The following is a 15,441-nucleotide window of genomic DNA, read 5'->3' on the forward strand; positions in this document are numbered from 1 at the left end:
TGTACGAGGACCAATAATTTCTATCCTCAGTACATTATGGGACAAAATTCTGGAGCAGAAGTTCTGCCAAATCGAGTCGAACTCAAGTAATATTATACTTGATTTTGAACTCGAATGACATGAGTGCTACTCGAAATCGAGCTCGAGTTTGAACTCATCAAGGGGGTCAACCTCAAATTCCACTCGAGAAAGTTGCAAAAACACTCAAATTCGACTTAATAAGATTCGAAAATAATGCCAAACCTATGCTGATTATTTCATATGTATTTTTTAATTATTTAATCCAATACTCGTTAGAACTCGTCAAATTCTTAAATATTTGATCCTTAAGTTCGAAATTAACTTCATAATACTTTCAAATAGCTCGAGCTCAATCAAACCCAATTCTAATTAAATAGCTCGCAAACTCGAATGAGCTAGCATTACCCGTCAATGAAGAGTGACCATCCATGTCACTCATCCAGGGAATGCCACGTAATTTCCCCAACATTGACATCAGCATTCCCGCCTATTTTCTTTTCCCGCCGAAATTATTTTTTAATAATAGCTTCCACGTTCGACAAAAACCAACGCCACTTCCTCATTTCCTCTCCAAATACCAACAGAAGAGAAAAGAGCCCTAATTAAAGCATTTCTGCGTCTTCTTCTTCACTCTGTTGTCCAGTGTGTGTTGTGCGTGTTTTTCTTCGTGTTTTGTGAACAATTGAGGTCATAGAAATGGCCCCTCAAAAGTTGACAGAATACGAGAGACGGAGACTCGAAAACATCAAGCGCAACGATCAAATGCTTGCTGCTCTGAAGATCCACTCTAAACTCTCCCAACTCTCTGAATCCACCAAGCGCCCGAGGTTTCTCTCTTTCTTTTTCTTGGTTGGTAACATACAAATTATATGTGTAATTTTATGTTCAGGGATATGATATTTTGTGATTGGAGATGTGTAAATTTTTGTATTTAAAGTTGATTATTAGCCCTGTTGGAAAGTGGAATCCTTTGTGAATTGTGTCTATTTTGTTTTCGTGTGTGAGTATCTCCAATTTTTTCTTTTTAATTTCATTTTTTTTTATTTTGGGTATTGTGCTGGCTTTTATAATTTCTTCAGTGCTGTTATATATCATAATTTTTTTTCCCTGGAGGGGAAGATGGGGAGGGGGAGGAGTCTAGGGGGGAATGGTGACAGTGAGAATCGTATGACACTTGATAAAGGCCCTTATCATAGTTGTGAGAAAGGGGGGGGGGGGGGAGGGGGCGTTTTAGAAGTTGTAAAGTTGCAAGTTCTTATGTCTGAATATGTTAATGATTTTTCTTCTTTGATGAGATGTTTTGAATTAATGTACTACTAATCTTGTTATGTATTCTCTCTTTGTTTGCAACTTCAGAACTCAAACTAAGTCTTACAAAGTGAGCCCTGAGAAGAAACACAGAACAGAAACTCCAATAGTCCTTCGCAGGTCTCTCAGGACTCGAGGAGTGGCACCAGATTCCTCGACTGCTGGTGGCCTTAAAGATGATTTCGATGAGACCCAAAGTTCTATATCTAGGAAAAACCCCAATTCAGATTCAGAATCCCCATTAACAAAAAGAGCTTATGAAAGAGGGCCTATCAGTATGAGAGATGCTTATAGAACAGATGCATCCGATAGAAAACTCATTGAGGCAATACTGGATTGCTCGAGAAAATCCAGATTGAGTGAGAGTAATAATGAACTGGATGATACAATTAAGGGAATGGAAGGAAATGAGCTCTTGGGTAGTTTGAAAGTAGGAAGAAAGGTATGGGGTTCCATTGACGTCGATGCATTGAAATTGGAGCCGGATAATATTGCACGTGTGGTGCCAGGGAGAATACTGAATGTAAGGTTTTTACCAACTACAGATGCTAGAATAGTTGTCGTAGGCAACAAGTTTGGTGATGTTGGCTTTTGGAATGTTGATGCTGACGCTGAGGATGGGGATGGGATTTATCTGTATCATCCTCATCCAGCACCAATCTCGGGAATAGCGTGTAATCCATTTTCTTTATCAAAGGTACAGATACACTTATTTTGCATGAATGGTAATTTTGCAATTTCAATATTTTACAGTTTATCCTTTCCACATGAACTATACTGGTGCCACTGCCTGACTTCAATGGTATTTCTGACCTGATATAGTCTCAAACCTATCTGCAAAACCAACTTTATCTTTATGTTGGAACCACAGAAAAAGAAAAAAAAAAAAAAAAGCACAAAGGAGAAAATTTTTGTTTTAAGGATATAGCTGCTGTCATTTTAAGTTTTTATCCTAATAAGACAGTTTGGCATCTGTGTTCTTATACTTTCATGCATGTACTCCTATTAAAAATAGTTGGCATGTATGTACATTTTGATAGAATTTGCCTCTGCTTGGTACTATGTTCCTGTAAGTGCTAGCTTATGATGATTGTGGTCATTTGATCTTTCAAGTGCATTGCTTTCTGACAACAGCCCTATGTATTTCAATGCAGATGTTCACTTCTTGCTATAATGGTTTTATAAGGTTGATGGATACTGAGCGAGAGTTATTTGAATTGGTGTATGCTGGTGATCATGCTGTATTTTCTCTTTCTCAAAGTCCAAATGATATGAACTCCTTGTACTTTGGTGAGGGTAATGGACAACTTAGGGTATGGGATGTAAGAACAGGAAAATCTTCAACCTCGTGGGGTTTGCACCAAAATAGGATCAACACAATAGACTTTAATCCACAGAACACAAACATCATGACAACAAGTTCAACAGATGGTACTGCCTGCATTTGGGATTTGAGAAAAGTTGGTGTTAACGGGTCAACATCTTTGAAGACTATTAGGCATAAAAGAGCTGTGCACTCGGCTTATTTTTCACCTTCTGGAAGGTTCCTTGCTACTACAAGGTGTGTTGTAGTTGATTTTAATAAGAAAAAAGTTTATGGATTTAATGCACATTGAAAATATGTTGTAATCCTTAGTTATAAAGAGATGTCTTTGGCGCTTAAGGCATTATAAGCATGGCAAGAACTCTCCAACTTTTAGTGTATGTTGATTGGTGGTTTGTGGGGTTCATCCATGCATCTATGTCTCTCTTAATTGTCTTTGAAAGTCATTTATTGAGTTCTCCTCGTATTGAGTAAAATCGCCTATTACTTTTTGGTATATTTTCCTGTTTGAGTTAATCGCCTATGAATTTCTGGAATTAATCTTGTCTTGGTATTCTTTCCAAATGTACAAGCTTGGCATTTCAGACTTAGTGTTCCATACATTCAATCTCTTCGCTCAGAAACATTGGCTTTTTTCTTAAGATAGATTGTCTGCTGTAAAATTTGTCTGGCTTCAGATGCACAGGAATTCTTGAACCTCAGTTTCTGACTTGGAAACATGCTTGATATTTCTGTTTGTCTGTGCAGTGCTGATGATATGGTTGGTTTATTTAGTGGAGATACCTATCAAAACATGACAATGGTATACCATAACAACCAGACGGGCAGATGGATTTCCTCCTTCAGGTAAAATTGTCAGTTTAAGAACAATGCTGTTGTTTGTTTTGATGGCTTTTGAACTAATCAGTTGTTTCCTTGAATTGGAAGTAGTAGTCTATGAATCAAAGTGGCTGTATTCTTGATTAATAATGCCTCGAATAGATTGCTTACCGTATGGATTTATCTTTCAATTTTATTCTCCTTTGTCTAGAAAAATTCTGTTTCTTGTAGCTGTCTCTAGGAAGAAAACTGTACATTTCTCATTTTGTTAGGTTTGTTCAATAGACATACTCACAGCCTCTGTCCCAGTTTCATGCAAATGCACACTGCCCCCCCCCCCCCCCCCCACCAAAAGTATTTACAGGGAAGGCATGTGATATGTTTTAGTTTCTCTTTGTTGAATTATTTGGATATATATGTGCGCATTTTAAGTTGCCAACCTTTATTTTGGCCGTCTCAGTTAGAAATATATTTGTAACTTAAATTGGTTTTTCAGTCTTTGAAATGCTTTGATGGTCTTATGGATCTTGTGGATAGCCATGATGCATTGCCATATCATAGGATATTATTTTTACTTATTGTGTGCAAAATGGTGTTGATACTTAAGTTTCCCTTCTTGATAACAATGATACCCTAACTACGAGTCTCTTTTGTTTGTTATTTCCACTTCGCAAAACAGGGGAATATGGGGGTGGGATGATTCTTATGTTTTCGTGGGGAACATGAGAAGAGGAGTTGACATAATCTCCACCACGGGAAAAGATGTTACTGCAACTTTACAAAGTGAACACATGTCTGCAATTCCATGTCGATTTGACGCTCATCCATTCGAGGTTGGGACGCTGGCTAGTGCTACAAGCGGGGGTCAGGTTTATATATGGAGGCCATCTTGATGAATGAATCCTTGTTTTGCTAGTTCGTGCTGGAGATGGTTTTCACTTGCCATGTTTATCTGTTGTACATGTATCCTCGTTAGGTAACTTCCTGTGCATCTTTTGCTGAAAAAGCTTTTAGTGGTGGTACAATGATCTTAACATTTCTTGGAATGTAAAGCCATTTCGACTCTTAATGCTGGAATTAGCAGTTTGCATTTTGGGTCGTTTTGGAGTTCTCACATGTAATAGTAAAGCATTCAGTATTTTATCCTTCGGTTGGCCTTGCCCAGTCAACTGATAGTGTTCAATCAACCATCATGCTGGCATTCGAACATGTTGTCACGCTACCACTCCACATTCAGTTTCAGTTGTTGGATTTGCTCCGCCCTGTTTTATAACATTGATGGTGCAGTTTGCAGGGTGAATCTAAGGTGGTCTTGACTTTAGGACCATACACCATCAGCAAAAGAGATGTCTTGAAGCATAAGCACTAATTAACTTGAAACTTTTATCTGCAAGGTCCGGGCAAAGGTGACATGAGTGACAATCTTTGGATTCTTTCAGAAGTGGAAGCAGATATTATTGTCATTATCATTTTACGCTCAAGACTCATGCTTTAGTAATATGGGGAAAATCCAAACCCAGGCATTAGCTGAAAGCAGACAGAAATGTCCCCTTTACAATATATTCACTTGAAATAGTTTAGACTGAAGACATCTTCTGTGTTGTTGCCTCATCTTTTGTTTCCAAAGAAGCAACTCTGAAGGGATTGAATGTTCACTACGTGAAAGTACGGCTTGTGCCATCAATTTACCAAGCCACGCATGATAGAACAAGCCCCTTGAACCAAGCCCGGTAAATACCCAATATTTACAAGCATGATTTCGACCTATGACATTATCTACGCAACCCAGAATTGGCAACGATCCATGAGGGGTGAGTGGTGGCATTGCCCTTAGTCCTGCAACTGCTCCTCTGACTTTCCAGTTGCTTATAGCAGGATATGTAACAAATCCCTTTGATAGAAGTTCTTCTAAGGCTTCAGAAGCTTCTACTGTTGGGACAGCCCTTGAGTAATTTGTAGACCTCCATTCCCATGTTGAGCCCAAATACAGATCTTCGAGGACCCTGTACAGCAAGCCAGGCATCTGACAGGATTGAGGGACTATGCTGCGGATATTCTTCTCTGATAAAAGAGAAATACATGTACTTTTAGAGATATTATCGATTAAAGAGACGCGAAACACAATGCTCGGTTGATGCTTAATGCAGTATATCTGAAACCGGCCAAGAGTGTGATATTATGATGCAAAGTTTTCTGTATCCATGGACCGGACGGATGAGGCTCAAGTTTAAGCAAACCTCCTATGCTAGTTGCAAGCCATGCTATAGGGTAGAGGCCATGTTTAAATTACCAAAGGCTCAAGAACCAGAAACTTTTGCTCACAATCTCAGTGAAGTATTGTGCAATTGACATCCAAATCTCTTGATCAAATGTCTACAGGAGTTGGTATTTCATACTACTAGATTGACCTCTATCTCTTGCTTAACTACTCGTCTAGACAAATTTTTTGATATATTGGAGGAAATCAAAAGAAAATGGGAAAAAAACATATAATTGCATTATTAAGCTTGGTGCTGTAATTGTATGTGGCGTGTCACAAACTTTTGTTGAAGCAAAGAGCATTCCTCTTTTGGCTCCTAAATTTTACTTGTATAGCATGCACTAGTTACTCAGGTTTTCTCCCAATATCAGAAGACAAGTGATTTTCTGCAACCATAATTATTGGATATTCACAATATTAAATTTGCAATGTTGAACCGACTGGTCTCTGAAAGTTTTATCAGTTCGAGTTATTTGAGCCTCAAAGGTACCTGATATTATCAGAGAGCTGCATGTGTGTAACAACACCTCTACATGTTCTCAAGGGAAGTATTCCAGAAAACTCTGGCAGAAAAGCTGCTCTGGCACCAAGAGAAATGACCACGGCGTTATACTCCCCTGAAAAGGATATCTTTATCAAATTTCTCATCTAATCATGCTTAGTTCTCTACAAGCAGTTGACTTATTCTGTCGAACCCAGAGTAGTTCAGCTGCTTCTCACATATCAATGAGGAATAAGCTCTCAGTGACAGCACATACTTGAAGAGCCAAAGACTCTTGTCCAAGGTACCGAACCCCTCATGGAGATTAATTCTAGATATGTGCATCTTAGTCTCAAGGAATTCAAGTGAAGAACTTTGTAATGCCAGTATCCAGGATTCACAAAACTTGTGCAATGTAACTGATATTAGTTACAATTGATTGATGCCATCTTTCATGCATTTGTAGGACTAAGCTCAATTAGCAGGAGATGATTAGGAAGGAATGCATCAGATGCTAACAGTCATTCTGATAATCAAAGAGCAAGAGTTGCAGAATGAACGACAAATGTAGTGATATAAACAATGGTTAAGGAACCAATGCAAGGAAACTTCATCCGAAACAAGGTGGAAAGAAGGGAAGATAGGGGAGGGAGAAAGGAGGATTAGATATATCTCTTTAAAAGGAAATGTTTGCAAAGCTGGTGCAGGGATCATATAGGCAGGCTTTAACACCAGTAAAAAAAGAAGTTTATGTAATTTTATGGCATGCATAAATTTAAAATGCCATTCTTCAGAATTTCAGCATACCTCTCTTATTAAGGTGACAATTAATAGAAAAAAATATCCACAAGTTCTTACCTGCAAATTCAAGGAGACTGCCAACACATGTCATGCAGAAATTCAGTTCTCTAGGCGCAACACCAAGATTCAACATTTCTGCGACTGAATTTTGACAAGCTAAGTAAAGTGCCTGTTGAAGTATTCAAAATAAGTAGTTCTTAACAAGTGCAGGGAGATATCCCAATTATACAGATTACAACCACTCGAACTCTTTTCCAGACCTCAAGATAGTACTGAGAGTGAACATTTAAAGCTTCAGGCATATGAAAGGCCACATTGAGTGGCACAGACAAACCAGGCACAAGGTTTTCTGCAGCATGCTTGTCCATTGACTCTATTCTGCAACTGGCAAGGCAGTTCTCGGCATTCTACTATTAGAGAGCAATAAAAGTATATATTGTTACATGTAGCACCTGAGATACAAAATACAAAATATAATCTTTAAAACGTACATGGTCCATTATGTTTATGTTCTTTAAACTGACAGCTGGTCTCAGGATCCCTCTGATGTAAAACTTCAAAAGTTAAGAATTTTTTGCTTCAATATAAGTATTTACATTCAGATACAGAAGCAAAATTCCCTCCAGAAAAAAACATAGAACAAAAGTAAGACATCATAGATACTTATTAATAGCTGAGGTCACATTAAATTTTGGCTCCTACATTAAGCTCAAAAGAGAGACATAGAAACCAAATTCAGGATACAAATCACCAAGAAGCAGTATCCTTCAGCTCAAAAAGCAAAAGTTTATGGTACAACAGCTATTAATTGGTTGTATAAATCTAGAGAATTGCTGTTTCAAGAGGGTTAGCAATAATATGTTAAGCTTGTAGTCCAATTTGTTACAGTATTGGACAGTTAATACGATACTAAAGATACCCTATCATCAAGTTAAAAAGAAAGGAATACTAGTATTACCATGAACTCCTAACTCTATCCAGTATTTGAATGGACATGTTGATGGATGGCTAATTGAATAAAGTACCTAAGCAATCAGGTAGTTATCAAGCCAACAGCAATCCCTTTGGGACCCATAAAGCATTTTCAATCGATCCTTCAAAGAAATCATAATACAAGTTCCAGTCTTTAGTATCTCCCAATGATAGACTAGAAGAGAATCGATGAAGTCTCTGAATATGTTCTCATCTTTTTCCTTGTATGCTTGTCTTGATAACTTTGAAGAAATCAGGGCCTGGACACATGTCTTATGGACTTCGGGTTCTGCAAAAATGATCTTCTTCAGCAGGTCCCGAATAGGATTGTTACGTGACATGGACGACCTAGAGAACAACACTCCATTGTTGCATGCTGCATTGACGGCAACAGATTTAATGTGAGTCAATAAAGGTCCCAATTGCCTATCTTCGAAGCCATGAAGTGTAAGAAAACAGAAGTAGTTTTTCAAAAATGTCAGCTTCTCCGCAAAGCCTTCGGATAGTTCTGCATAACCTGCATAGAGTGCGTGGTTCTCTGCAAAGTAAACAATGTACCGAGGGCTCTCCAGAAGAGAGTCCATGATATCCATTAGGTCATCTTTCTTTACCGGGGACTTGCTAGACAGCCTTGTCGAGTACTCTAAATCCTTGATTTCTTGTTTGAGGGATGCCGCTTCTTCTACTATGTCATCGGAGATATATGTAGCAAGGTCCATACGATATCCATCTTCCACACTAGTAAGATAGAACTTGTGAATCGCCTGTCCCAGTTTGGAGATGTAATCTTTCATCCTAACTACCAGTGCTCCTAGACTTGCGTCATCATCATCGCCGCACTTTCTCACACATAGAAGAAATGTTCTGAAAATTCCTAGATATATTTTTAGTAACACCATTTCAAGGAGCTCGCTCTCCCAATCTGGAGTTTTAGGACACAGGTTCTCCAGCAACTGCAGATCATCCAAGACGGCTGAAATGCAAGTAAGACAACTGGAGGCCATTTAACAAACGGAAGATGAGTTAAATTTAGAGATGAAATAAGTCAATGAAATATGGCTAGGAATGATGAAAAAAGTTGTAGAGAACTCTCTTTCAGAAACTTGGAAAGCTCTGAGCTTAGAAGAGGTTGGATCGAGGTTTTTGGGAGAATTTGTGTACAGTCCAATATAGAGGTTGTTTAGTTATGAGCTGGTATAGAGGGCTTATAATTGGGAGGGCTGGTGCTGGACTTGGTAGGATAATTATGCCTTTTCTTTGCACAAACTTTGTTGTAAATGTATATTTCACATCTGGCTGATATTAATCTTTCTTTATCCTATTCTTAGCTGGATATAGTTGTTTATTTATTTTTTCCATTGTTGAAGAAATGGAGAGCTACTGAATTATTGGGCTTTGCACTTACATTTGTTTAATCTGAAGTCAACGTACTTGCATTCAATAATCAACCTGTTCCAGCACTCCTCAGGAGAATACGGGTGGAGAAGTCCGCCAGCCACTCCTGATGCACCCCCACAGATACCAACTTCATCATATATGTCAACTAACAAAGGCAAATCCCTGGAGCCGTGCTGCAAAATAAGACATTACAGCAACAGATAAAAGCAATTCAAAGTAGATTAAAACGGGAAGCAAGAAATGTCACGAACATTTATATTCATCCTTTCATCTTTCACTCACAATCACCAGGCAGCACCAAATTATAAAACAAATGCACAATGAACCTCTAGTAGACTTGACTACATACACATGAACAAAGACGATACCTGCAACAAATGCCAAGCAACAGAAAGCCCAGCAAAGCCAGCACCAAGAACAGGACACCTGTAACTTTAGCAGTGAGAAGTAGAGCGCAAAAGGAAAAAAATGAATCTTTAAGTATTATGTTTCCCCCACTTGCTGACCTGAGGGGCTGCTGAGGGAGCGAGGAAGAAAAGCTGAGGGAAGTGGAAGACAAAGAAGAAGAAGGACAAGAAAAGAAGATTGGTGGAAGGGGTTTTCTGATACTCCATAGAAAGGAACTAGCGAGCGTTGGGGCTGATGATGATGATGGAGATGCTACAAATTGACAAGAAAACATGGCTTGGAAGTGCTTCTGTGTTTTCCTTTTCCTTCTTTTTCCCCTCTTGTTTAAATATCATCGCAAAGGAAAGTTGGGATTAAAACTTTTTATGGATTGGGTAGTCACTTTTTGGAGTTTTTGTTAAAAAAAAATATATATTTAATATATGTGAGACAAATAGATTGTTAGAAAATGTAATAATAAAAAACGTAAGAAATTTTTGGAGCAAAATTGCAATCCATTAACTTATTATCTAATTTATAATTATAAGTTCAATTAGTTTATTTTTGGTTTGATAGTTCTGAATTCAAGTGCATATCAATTCAAAAAAAAAAAAAGTGTCGGAAGGAGAGATTACTTAGAATATTGGTCATCCGCAAAAACTTCGCTCAAATATTGGTATTTGAACGGGAGGCATTGATTTATGCCTGTCCAGCCAATTGGCACAACGGGGACGAGAGCTTTTTTTTTTTTTTTTTACCAAGGCCATCCTCTCATTTTAAGACGAGATCTATGCATGTTTGAGGGAGGGAAAGGCATTAGTTGAAACAAAATATTAAAAGAGTAGAGCCCATTAGGGAGGGGGGAGATAGAGAGATTTAGTGCTCTTTATCTTTCTTCCTTTATTATACTAGAATTGATTCTCCAAACACTAGTATAGCAATCATGGCCTCTGATCTTTCTTTGGAAGAGATCAAGAATGAGCAAGTTGATCTCGTAAGTATCCCTTCTGCAAATGTAGCAGCATTGTTGTTTTGTATAATTGTGGTATTTATGGACAACTTGATAATGCAGGCATGCATGCATGCTTGCCAAATTATCAACTTGAACAAAGAAAACAAAGAGTTGAATGTTTTATGTGCAAAGAAGATTGCTAATACTAAAATGCCTTGACAGGAAAACATCCCCGTTGAGGAGGTGTTCAAGCAGCTGAAATGTAGCAGGGAAGGCTTGTCTGAAGAGGAAGGAGCGAAGAGGCTCCAAATTTTTGGACCCAACAAGCTTGAGGAGAAAAAGGTCCATTATGTTTCCTCTTTGCTTAGAGATTCTTTTATTTATCAAACCAAACAGTGAACTGAGTTTTGAAGAACATATATATATATATATATGTTTAATAACAGGAAAGCAAGCTTCTTAAGTTCTTGGGGTTCATGTGGAATCCTCTGTCATGGGTTATGGAATCTGCAGCTGTGATGGCAATTGTTTTGGCCAATGGAGGGGTAGTTTTCTATATAACTTTTAGAATTTTGCCTCAGAATATGAGATTAATTTTGTAATATATTATGGGCTGATATTTTCTTTGGTTCCAAATGCAGGGCAAGCCTCCAGATTGGCAAGACTTTGTTGGTATCGTCGTCTTGCTCATCCTCAACTCAACTGTTAGTTTCATTGAAGAAAATAATGCAGGAAATGCTGCTGCAGCACTCATGGCTGGTCTTGCCCCCAAAACCAAGGTACCATTTTGTGTTTCTCTCATTCATCATAGTGAATACTTTGAAAGAGTTAATCAATAAATTTGAGTCCTCATTTGATCAATTTGAAGGTTTTGAGGGACGGTAAATGGACGGAGCAGGACGCAGCAATCCTGGTTCCAGGAGACTTGATTAGTGTCAAGTTGGGAGATATTATCCCAGCTGATGCTCGTCTCTTGGAGGGAGATGCTCTCAAGATTGATCAGTCAGCCCTGACTGGTGAGTCACTACCTGTAACAAAGAACCCTGGTGATGAAGTCTTCTCTGGTTCCACCTGCAAGCAAGGTGAAATCGAGGCTGTGGTCATTGCCACTGGTGTCCATACCTTTTTTGGCAAAGCTGCCCACCTTGTTGATAGCACCAACCATGTCGGTCACTTCCAAAAGGTAGTGCAACTTCTTGTTGAATTTCAGTTGGTAAAAGTGCAACCATTTCATTTAAAGAATTGACTTTTATAGCATGCAAGAACTGACTTTGCTGATGTTTTCTGAATTCTAATAGGTGTTGACTGCCATTGGGAACTTCTGTATATGCTCCATTGGCTTGGGTATGGTAATTGAGGTTGTAGTGATGTACCCAGTGCAGCACAGGAAATACAGAGAAGGAATCGACAATTTGCTGGTTCTGCTCATTGGAGGTATCCCAATTGCCATGCCAACAGTCTTGTCTGTGACAATGGCTATTGGGTCTCACAGGCTATCAGAGCAAGGTGCCATAACAAAGAGGATGACAGCTATTGAGGAGATGGCTGGCATGGATGTCCTCTGCAGTGACAAGACAGGAACCCTCACCCTTAACAAGTTGACTGTTGACAAGCAAATGATTGAGGTATTCCCCAAGAACATGGACAAAGACAGTGTTGTCCTGTACGCTGCTAGGGCTTCTAGAACTGAGAACCAGGATGCAATTGATGCTTCAATTGTTAACATGTTGAGTGACCCAAAGGAGGTAATGAATTGGACCCGTTCTGAGTTCTAACAAAAGAAGGCTTTTTTTTTTCGACTCCATTTTCCCATATGGTTCATGCCTGTGAGCCTTGTTTGATCTTTGTAGGCGAGAGCAGGAATCACTGAGCTCCATTTCCTTCCTTTCAATCCAGTAGAAAAGCGCACAGCAATTACCTACATTGACTCCAATGGAGATTGGCACAGAAGCAGCAAGGGTGCTCCTGAGCAAGTAAGATAAATTAACATTCACTTGGTGTCAAAATTGCACTGATTTACATTTCGGTTTAGATATCTAACACTTTCACTGCTCCACCAGATTATTGATCTTTGCGAACTCAAAGGGGAAGTGAGGAAGAAGGCACATGACATCATTGACAACTTTGCTAACCGTGGCCTTCGTTCTTTAGGTGTTGCCCGACAGGTGAGCTGATATGAAACTGAATATAGAATTATCCATTTATGTCATCTCGCCTCAGGATTCATATCATTGAAAACTTCACGGTTTTAGTACAGCTAAAGATGATTGTGTAATATGTCATAGGCTGTACCTGAGAAGAACAAAGAAAGTGCTGGTGGCCCCTGGGAGTTCATCGGTTTGTTGCCTCTCTTTGACCCTCCAAGACACGACAGTGCAGAGACCATCAAGAAAGCTCTTGATCTCGGTGTTAATGTCAAGATGATCACTGGTGACCAGTTGGCTATTGGCAAAGAGACCGGTCGTAGGCTCGGAATGGGCACCAACATGTATCCCTCGTCCTCCCTGCTAGGCCAGAGCAAGGATGAGTCCATTGCTTCAATTCCCATTGATGAGCTAATTGAGAAAGCTGATGGCTTTGCTGGAGTCTTCCCTGGTAATTTTGCCAACCCATTGCATTAAATGACGAGATATGACTTGTTTCTCAATGCTCTTAGTACCATAACTAACACTAAATCTGCGCAGAGCACAAATACGAAATTGTGAAGAAGTTGCAAGAGAGGAAGCACATTTGTGGAATGACAGGAGATGGTGTGAATGATGCCCCAGCACTGAAGAAGGCAGATATTGGTATTGCAGTGGCAGACGCAACTGATGCAGCAAGAAGTGCATCTGACATTGTTTTGACCGAACCAGGACTTAGTGTCATTGTTAGTGCTGTTTTGACAAGCAGAGCCATCTTCCAGAGGATGAAGAACTACACCATCTATGCTGTTTCAATCACAATCCGTATTGTCTTGGGATTCTTGCTCATTGCCCTCATCTGGAAGTTCGACTTCTCACCTTTCATGGTCCTGATCATCGCTATCTTGAATGATGGAACCATCATGACCATCTCCAAGGATAGAGTGAAGCCATCCCCTGTGCCTGATTCATGGAAGCTCAAGGAAATCTTTGCCACTGGTGTTGTCCTCGGAACCTATCTTGCCGTCATGACGGTGGTGTTCTTCTACCTCGCAGCTGACACTGATTTCTTCTCGGTAAATTCTTTTTCCTTCTGTTGATACATACGAGGACAAGTTAACCAGCTGAACTAAAGGCAAGAACAATCTATTAATTAACCAATTCATTTCGTTTTCTTTTGAGTAGAATATCTTCAAGGTCAGGTCAATCAGAGGTCACCCAGATGAACTCACTGCTGCCCTTTACCTCCAAGTTAGCATCATCAGTCAGGCACTGATCTTTGTTACTAGATCAAGGAGCTGGTCCTTTGTCGAACGCCCTGGACTCTGGCTTGTCACTGCTTTCTTTATTGCCCAGTTGGTGAGTCCCTTTGAACATTTTCGCCAACTTTCTTGTCAAAATGTGGAAACCTTTTGTCATCACATATATGTGCAAGTATGCCTAACCGATTCTTAACTGCCTGCGTTCAGGTGGCTACCTTTTTTGCTGTCTATGCAAACTGGAGCTTTGCTAGAATCCAAGGTATTGGATGGGGCTGGGGTGGAGTCATCTGGATCTTCAGCATTGTCACCTACTTCCCTCTTGACATCCTCAAGTTCATCATCCGCTATGCATTGAGCGGCAAGGCCTGGGATTCCATGATCCAGAACAGGGTATAATTGGAAGCCAAAACCATCCATCTCCATCTTATCATAATACACTTCATCAAGACATTATTTTCATTATAACCATTCTAAGCAAAATTACTTTTTTTTTTCTGCCCTTTTGTTTTGGGACTGTTCAGACTGCTTTCACCACCAAGAAGGACTATGGCAGGGAAGAGAGAGAAGCACAATGGGCCTTGGCTCAGCGCACACTTCATGGGCTTCAAACTCCAGAATCTGCTGGCTTGTTCAATGACAAACACTACAGAGAGCTGTCTGAAATCGCCGAGCAGGCCAAGAGAAGGGCTGAGGTTGCAAGGTATAAACATGATCTTATCCAGAGCTGTTCTTGTTTCCAAAGATACAAATGAAGACAGAAGTCTATTCCATCACAAAACTTTTATACTTGCATGTGATTTTTACAAGTAAATGTGCCTTTTTGTTAACGTAAAATTTCTCAAAAACTCACTTTATGTTCTCACCAAGGGCTATGTTGCAGATTGAGGGAGCTTCACACTCTTAAGGGACATGTCGAATCAGTGGTCAAGCTGAAGGGATTGGACATCGAAACCATCCAACAACACTACACTGTTTAGGAGAAATCATGTTCAGAGGATCAGATTGTGAATCAATGAATTGAAGGCCTGGAAATTTGGAGATCAAATCAGCATTCTTTCGACATCACATTATCACCATTTTAGAAGTGACAGGAAAAAAAAAAAAGAAGAAGAGGCTCATTGATATGATTATGTAGAAAACATTATTATTGGTTTTCCTCTCCATATGATAAAATCAATACAAGAGGCTTGTTCTCAACCGCTTCAGATTTTGTAAAAGTTCATTTTGTAGGATTTCATATCAAATTTTTAAAACTATCTGTTCTTTTTTGCTGTTTTTTAAACAATGGATTTTTTTTCCTGCTATCTATTCAGAACTGTGTAATCGGTAATAA

At 39.3% G+C, this 15,441-nt stretch overlaps 2 protein-coding genes, 1 long non-coding RNA gene and 1 pseudogene across 3 annotated transcripts; 2 read left to right on the plus strand and 2 right to left on the minus strand.

Annotated features, from left to right (window-relative positions):
• Positions 1 to 598: 598 nt before the first annotated feature.
• Positions 599 to 4,562, plus strand: LOC113775242 (WD repeat-containing protein 76). The gene is made up of 5 exons (XM_027320032.1): positions 599 to 848; positions 1,378 to 2,026; positions 2,484 to 2,890; positions 3,401 to 3,499; positions 4,152 to 4,562. Exons 1-5 carry the CDS (start codon positions 718 to 720, stop codon positions 4,363 to 4,365), a joined length of 1,500 nt encoding a protein of 499 aa, XP_027175833.1. The 5' UTR covers positions 599 to 717; the 3' UTR covers positions 4,366 to 4,562.
• Positions 4,563 to 5,024: 462 nt separating this feature from the next.
• LOC113774408 lies at positions 5,025 to 7,514 on the minus strand (annotated as a pseudogene).
• A 1,998-nt stretch (positions 7,515 to 9,512) lies between these two features.
• LOC113775506 lies at positions 9,513 to 9,984 on the minus strand. Its single transcript, XR_003468888.1, has 3 exons — positions 9,891 to 9,984; positions 9,753 to 9,810; positions 9,513 to 9,557 (listed from the first exon to the last, which is right to left on the minus strand). It is a non-coding gene; the product is annotated as an uncharacterized LOC113775506 (long non-coding RNA).
• Positions 9,985 to 10,711: 727 nt separating this feature from the next.
• Positions 10,712 to 15,191, plus strand: LOC113775504 (ATPase 8, plasma membrane-type-like). The gene is made up of 14 exons (XM_027320411.1): positions 10,712 to 10,765; positions 10,946 to 11,065; positions 11,170 to 11,268; positions 11,365 to 11,502; positions 11,592 to 11,906; positions 12,022 to 12,468; positions 12,574 to 12,696; positions 12,784 to 12,888; positions 13,009 to 13,318; positions 13,408 to 13,922; positions 14,032 to 14,205; positions 14,316 to 14,498; positions 14,630 to 14,808; positions 14,989 to 15,191. Exons 1-14 carry the CDS (start codon positions 10,715 to 10,717, stop codon positions 15,083 to 15,085), a joined length of 2,856 nt encoding a protein of 951 aa, XP_027176212.1. The 5' UTR covers positions 10,712 to 10,714; the 3' UTR covers positions 15,086 to 15,191.
• Positions 15,192 to 15,441: the final 250 nt, after the last annotated feature.

Source organism: Coffea eugenioides, chromosome 6 (assembly GCF_003713205.1).
Source record: "Coffea eugenioides isolate CCC68of chromosome 6, Ceug_1.0, whole genome shotgun sequence".
Lineage (NCBI taxonomy): Eukaryota > Viridiplantae > Streptophyta > Magnoliopsida > Gentianales > Rubiaceae > Coffea > Coffea eugenioides.

What these genes read in the sequence shown, in the direction of transcription:
- LOC113775504 (XM_027320411.1), top strand. Translation starts at nt 10,715, where the DNA reads ATGGCCTCTGATCTTTCTTTGGAAGAGATCAAGAATGAGCAAGTTGAT. An exon ending in ATGTCGGTCACTTCCAAAAG is followed by an intron (nt 11,907 to 12,021) that starts GTAGTGCAACTT and finishes GAATTCTAATAG; the next exon opens with GTGTTGACTGCCATTGGGAA. An exon ending in CTTTGCTGGAGTCTTCCCTG is followed by an intron (nt 13,319 to 13,407) that starts GTAATTTTGCCA and finishes AAATCTGCGCAG; the next exon opens with AGCACAAATACGAAATTGTG.
- LOC113775242 (XM_027320032.1), top strand. Translation starts at nt 718, where the DNA reads ATGGCCCCTCAAAAGTTGACAGAATACGAGAGACGGAGACTCGAAAAC. An exon ending in ATCCATTTTCTTTATCAAAG is followed by an intron (nt 2,027 to 2,483) that starts GTACAGATACAC and finishes ATTTCAATGCAG; the next exon opens with ATGTTCACTTCTTGCTATAA. An exon ending in AGATGGATTTCCTCCTTCAG is followed by an intron (nt 3,500 to 4,151) that starts GTAAAATTGTCA and finishes TTCGCAAAACAG; the next exon opens with GGGAATATGGGGGTGGGATG.